Source organism: Pogona vitticeps, chromosome 6 (assembly GCF_051106095.1).
Source record: "Pogona vitticeps strain Pit_001003342236 chromosome 6, PviZW2.1, whole genome shotgun sequence".
Lineage (NCBI taxonomy): Eukaryota > Metazoa > Chordata > Lepidosauria > Squamata > Agamidae > Pogona > Pogona vitticeps.
The window spans coordinates 121,075,517-121,081,753 of NC_135788.1; the positions used below are offsets into that span (position 1 = coordinate 121,075,517).

Here is a 6,237-nt window from a genome sequence, read left to right on the forward strand (position 1 = left end):
GAGGACCGGGAGAGAAAAAGAGGGGCGACTCGTGAGTTTTATGCTTCCTGATTCCACACTTGCATGGCACACTCAGAAGGATTTTTGTTTGTTGGTTTAAAATATTCCCCCCCCCCCGCCTTACTCCTTGGAAAAGGGTCATACAAAACAGTGTTGTGTAGGCATATTTCCTTTCTTTTCTTTTTTTTCTTCTCTTTTGTTGAGCAACGCCATCTTGGAAACGTGCTGATTTTGAATTGTTATTATTGTATTTTTATATGTGTCAATTTGTCATGCTTTTATCTATGTAAGCCGCCCCGAGTAGATGATGTCTAGAGGGGCGGGGTAAAAATCGAATAAATAAATAAATAAAATATTTACTCGCAAGTAAGCCCAACTGTGTTCAACGGCTTATTTCTAGGGAAAGGCGCCCAAGACGGTGACCTGAATCCATCCCAGTTTTAATCTAGGACAGAAAAGATCAGGGTGGACACAAACTGGGAATCTTCCGGTCCGTCTCTCCCTTCATTTCATAAAAGGCTGACTCATCCAATAAAATCCCATTCTTTTATTGAATTTGTACAAAGTCACTGATTTTGTTTTAAAAAGAGGAACACCACAGAGGTAAATTCCATCAAGGCTCCTACAGATTGCTTGACATGATCCCGTCATCCCTCTTCCCATCGTAACTTTATTCTCATTGTCACTGCCATTTAGTGTTGTTTTCTTGCTTTTTTAAAAAAAGGGGGGGAGGATTTAGCATTTCATGAACTGTGCAGGGGGATTTCTGGGCAAAAGAGGAAAGGCCATCCTTAATGAATGACCCCAGGCTCAATCAACACACGCTTGACCACGTGTGGAAGAAGCGTTCCTCTTTGTCTTCCACTGTTATAACATGCTTCGCTCCTGGAAACGTACCAAAAGTAGCACAGAAAGACCAGGAAGGCCGTCATCAGGCTGGGTTTAAGGGAAGAAAAAAAGCAGGAAGCGACCGAACGGGGAAGTCTCCTTCAGGGAACGAGAGCGAGCCAGCCAAGGATGAGGAGGCTTCCCCCAAAGGGGGCCGCCTTGTTGAACGTGGGGTCTCCGGAGATGGCGTTGTAGTACAAGGGCCCACAAAACAACCCCATGCCTGTCAAAAGGATGCTCCCGGCCTGCAAGGCACAAAAGGGGTACGTTAGTTATTATGTCTCTTAGTTGAAATATTTTTAACCCCGCCTTTCTACTTAAAAAAGGACCCAAGGCAGCTTACAACATATATTAAAAAGGAACAAATAAACTCTGAGAAACGGTACACACGAGCAGTACTAAAAACTTGATCTTTTTATTCTCTCTATTTATTTCTTATTTTATTTTTCTCCTTTTATAAATTGTTTTGGAACTTATTTATGTAACAACTTTTGTGATATTTGTATTTGCTGATTTATGTTGTATTGGAAGCTGCCTAGAGTGATTGCAAGACCAGATAGGCGGGGTACAAATGAAATAAATAAACAAAGTCAAAGCAGTCATTCATAACGATCCATCTAAAAATCCCACCCAGTCAGCCGGTCACTCAGGGAAAGCCTGCCTGAAGAGAAAGGTCTTTGCCTGCTTGTGGAAGGACAGCAAAGACTGGCTTCCAGTGGCAAGGAGTTCCAAAGTCTGGGAACAGCCACAGAGAAGGCTCTCTCCCGTGTATCCACCCAACACGCTCTTGAAGGTAGCAGGACAGAGAGAAAGGTTTCCTCTGATGATCTTAACACCCGAGCCGGCTCAGAATGGGAGACACGGTCTTTGAGATAGCTTGGGCCCAAGCCCATTTAAGGCAAAACCAACACTTTGAATTGAGCCTGGAGAGATTATTAATTAATTAAAGACCGTCTCCCATGTTTATGAGAGCAAAGTTCCTGTTAATAACCACGCAACAGATGCAGATTAGGATTTCTGTCCTGCCGGCCTTCCTCCGAGCCAGGAAGAAGCTTCTAAGGGCTGTATGTAAATCTCACAGCCGAAAGAACGAAAGTGAAAGTAGCTTAACCCACTTGTGGAATATGGGGGAATATTTCTCCACCCATGCTATGGGCCCATATGGGCTGCTCCCCTGTGGGCGCCTCCTGCCCCCTTGAAATATCAGCCATTTGTATTGCATTCAGCTAGCACAATTTGGTAAACTTAAGAAGAAAAGTAATCCATAAAACACCACTTTTTAAACCAATTTAGAATTGGTTTTAAACCAATTGGTGTAACAGAATGTCCACACAGTAGCTAAGCTAGCAATCCTTTTCAACGAACCAAAACAGGCATTTAAAAAAAACCTTTGGCAGTCAGAATCATACCAGCAAAAATACAGCAGTGAAAATCCCCGGGGTAAAAGGCTTCTAGGAACAGTCGCCACTTGTATTCCTTGTGCCAGTGACATGATGAGGAACTCAAGCAGGGACTCCTTAGAACCACAGAGCAACTGAGTTGGAAGGGGCCCCTCAAAGGCCATCTAGTCCAACCCCCTTCCTGCTCAGGGCAGGAACACAAACCCAAGGAGATCTGCCAGGGGATTGTCTAAGTTTCTCTTGCGTGCCTCCAGGGCTGGAGTCATGGATTCCTTTGCCACACTGCTCTAACAGTTGAGAAGGTTTTTTTTTCCTGATGTTCATCCTAAATCTGGCTTCCTGTCGCTTGAGCCCACGTCCTGCACTCTGGGAGGATCAAGGACAGATCCTGCCCCTCCTCTGCAGGACTCCCTTTCAAGAACTTGAAAAGTCCTCTCCTCTCTCCCTCGTCTTCTTTTCTCAAGGCTAAACATGCCCAATTCTTCCCTGCCTGGGGGGAATAATAAGGGTCTGCTCTGACAACTGCAGTGTTCTGTAGCAGAAACCACTGGCTTCTATTTTAGTATTTCGCAGTCATGAACCAGGCTGACGAGCAGAGTTGGGTGGCTCTGACTTTGGCGGGTGTTCAGGCCAGTTTGACCTTGCCTCTTCTCATTCCTGTCTACTCACCAACATGGGGTAGCGGCAGTGGGGCACAGCTAAGAGAGCCAGGCTGTGGAAGAGGTGATACTTGTTCGCCGTCTCGTACAGCTACAAGATGGAGAACGTAAGAAGCAAGAAAAACGTTAAGAAATTGCTTTGGATGAGGCATTCTTGGTTCGACGGTATGGCGTAAAGCGGTGGACTTTAAATCAAAGTTTCTATAGAAAAAGCAAAGAGCAGGTTTATCACAGGGTGTCAAGATTTTTCCTAGGTTTAAGAAGCTGATGAGCGATGCCATCTAAGACAAATGACTAAAAACCAAGAATCTTAAAATCTGTAAGGTACAGAAAGCTAGAATATTTTGGCTGCGTTGTGGGAAAGATTGTCACAGCTGATCATTCAAAATAAAATATATTGGGAAAGCAAATGGGCGGAAGGCAGACAAGGGAGAATAATTCACCTCTTTCAAGTAGTCATCTCGGTCACTGCGGCGAAAACCTGCATGGCATGAGAGAAAGAAGGGAAAGACAGACCACGGGTGAGTTTAATGGGGGGCTGGAAAGGGCAGAGAGCAAACACCCCCCCCCCACCTGAGCTACTAAGAATGCTGAAGCCTCAGGGACACCATACGATAGAAACCTTTTGTGGGTCTGGGTGTGGAGTGGAGATGAATTTGAAGCCCGGGGCCCAATCCACCAGGGAAGGAGCCTTTTTGGGGGGGGGAGTTTAGGGAATCCCAGCAGCAGACAAGTGAAAACAGAGGAGATCATGGTCTTTTAAGGAGGGAGGGATTAGGCACCCAAATAAAGCCTCTATGGGTCCGGCCCTGGGAGGGGGGTTAGAATATGCGGAGGGGAGAGAGAGAGGGAAGTGTCTGCTGACCCTCCAAGAGTGAGTGAGTGAGCGAGAGAGAGAGATCTACTGTATATCTATCTATGAGTTTGCAATGGTGAGCCACAGCTGCAATCTCTGAACTGGGCTGGCCCTTTGCAAATATATATATATATACTGTATATACACACACACACACATACAGTATATGCATACAGTATATATTCACATATATTTGCACATATATAGGGCAAAATATATATGTATATTTTGCAAATGTATATGTATATTTTGCAAAGGGCCAGCCCAGTTCAGAGGCTGCAGCTCCGGCTCACCACTGCAAACTCATTCCTCAGCTAAAAGGAAAGTTCCTTTTTATTTTGGACTACGGCTCCCAGAATTCCCCAACCAGCAAATGCATTGCTGCCTGGGGGAATTCTGGGAGCCGTAGTCCAAAATAAAAAAGGAACTTACCCCCCCAAAAAAGACAAGACCCACCCCCCTTGCTCCAGGCTGGAGGCGACCCCCACTTTTGCACCAAGGCCCCCCCTCCAAACTGCATTTTTTTGGGGGGGGCGCTGCTCCCATCTGGGCTGGGGGGGGGTTCCCGGCCACGGAGGCCCGCCAGCCTCTCCCCCTCCCCTCCCCTCCCCTCCCCTTCCCCCCAGCAGGGCCTGCTCACCGTGGGCCCCGTAAGCGGACGCCCCGACCGCCGCCGCCCCGCTCAGCGCCCCGAGTCGTCGGAAAAGGAGCCCCGCGGCTGCCCGGGCGCCCATTCTCAGCCCCGCGACGTGAACCAGGAACGACCCGCTTCCGCCTCTTGGCGCGCCTTAACCAATCAAAGCTCGCGGCGCCTCCTTTACATGCAGACTCCTCCCCCTCAGAACGTCGCGTCTTAGCCAATCATAGTCCGCGGGTCTTTCCTCGGCGCAAGAGGGCAAGAGGGAGACTTTCTACCGCATCGAGGCGTTCGGATCCGGGCAGCCAATAGGGACCGTCGCCTCGCCAAGTGCGAGACTCGCGATTGGAGCACTAGTTTGCCCAATGAGAAGAAGGATCCCGCCTTCCCCCCCCTCCGTCCTCTCCCTTGCGCATACTCATTCTCCCGATAGGTTGCGGCGAAGTCCATCACAGCGCAGTAGCCAATCCCAACGGCGGGAAGGCGGGCGAAGCGAGTTCCTTCCACCCCGCAATTTAAAGGCACAGGGAGGCAGAATTTTTCCTCCCAAAAGGAAAATGCGTCGCTTTTAGAATCCATACGACAAACGCCGAGGACTAGAAAAGGAGGAGGCTGTATTGACAACCAATCAATCCGTTTATAAAAAATGAGTTTCCTTACTTAGCTTCAGCACAATCTCAAGGCTTTGGGACAAAAAAGGGGGCGGGGCGCAAAAATTAGGATATTTACGGTAACCCATATCTCTGTCTCTCTGCCGCCCCCTAGCAGAAGAAAAAAAAATTATCCTGCGTGTTTTTCCCTGGAAAATGTAGAAGTTTAAATGGGAAGCGTGCCCTCTTTCCACGCTTCTCCTCTTCCCAAAGGCTGTATCTGGAGGGGAAAAGGGTGGATAGCTGTAGCTATAGCTTTGGGGGAAGAGTCGCGTGGGTTTTTGTTTTTTTTTAGTGGGGATTACAAACCCCATAATCCCTTTGCCAGCAGCCTGGGGATTATGGGAGTTGTAGTCCGTCCTCCCACAAAAAGCATGCTCTTCTGGAGCGTCAAGAAAAATCCAGATTTTTTTTTGGCTCCTTCCTTAAAGTCCCCTTATCATTCTCAGTGTTGTTGATTTTTTTTGTTAAAAAAAAAAATGTCACTGTGACCCGTGTTTTGCAGAGAGACGGCCACCCGCGTGCAAAGCGAGCCGATCCTAAAAATCCACTATCAAGAAAAAGCGTGCGTGCCTTTTTTTTTTTACCCCTTTTTCCTCCAGGGAAAATGGGCTTTTCATAGGGTTGCCCACCAGAGGGCGCCCAAGGCCCGCGGCAGCCACTCCGGATTTATTCCGTGTTAATTGCTGGTTTGGGTCCCTCCGTCTCCGGGGGGGGGCGGAGGGGGGCAGTTGCGCAGCGATGCTCAAGGCTGCAAGGACCGCCCCGCTTAAGAAGGCTGCTTGCTTGCTTTCTCTCTCTTTCTCTCTCTCTCCCTCTCCTCCACGGATCGAATCAGCTTCAAGAGAGTGATTAAATTCTGCAAAAATATATCCAGGGATGAAATCAGATTGGAAGGGGGGGGCAGGTTGGGCTTTGTTCTTCCACAGGGGCGGAAGGCTGACGAGGGAAAGCCGAGCACCTGTTCCAAGATGACCATCTGCTGCCTTAAAAAAAATTAAAATAAAAAATCAGATTAAATGTAAAGCATTTCCCTTGGAAACGGGGGGGGGGGGGGACAATTGGCTCGTCAAACGGACACGAGAGGCTTTTTTTCAGAGCATCCAGCCCTTTTTCTAATTAATTAACATCCCCGATCGATGCAACA

The 6,237-nt window shown here is 48.0% G+C and overlaps 1 protein-coding gene across 1 annotated transcript; it reads right to left on the reverse strand.

Moving 5' to 3' along the window:
* Window positions 1–532: 532 nt before the first annotated feature.
* TMEM256 (transmembrane protein 256) lies at window positions 533–4,604 on the reverse strand. Its single transcript, XM_072977227.2, has 4 exons — window positions 4,444–4,604; window positions 3,391–3,428; window positions 2,958–3,038; window positions 533–1,133 (listed from the first exon to the last, which is right to left on the reverse strand). The coding sequence occupies exons 1-4, from the start codon at window positions 4,535–4,537 to the stop codon at window positions 990–992; spliced, it is 357 nt and encodes a 118-aa protein (XP_072833328.2). The 5' UTR covers window positions 4,538–4,604; the 3' UTR covers window positions 533–989.
* Between the last annotated feature and the right edge of the window lie 1,633 nt (window positions 4,605–6,237).

Excerpts from the sequence above, each read along its gene's own strand:
- TMEM256 (XM_072977227.2), bottom strand. The coding sequence starts at position 4,537 with ATGGGCGCCCGGGCAGCCGCGGGGCTCCTTTTCCGACGACTCGGGGCG. Across the intron at positions 3,429-4,443 it reads GTCCGCTTACGGGGCCCACG|GTTTTCGCCGCAGTGACCGA; the intron begins GTGAGCAGGCCC and ends CATGCCATGCAG. Across the intron at positions 3,039-3,390 it reads GAGATGACTACTTGAAAGAG|CTGTACGAGACGGCGAACAA; the intron begins GTGAATTATTCT and ends TCCATCTTGTAG.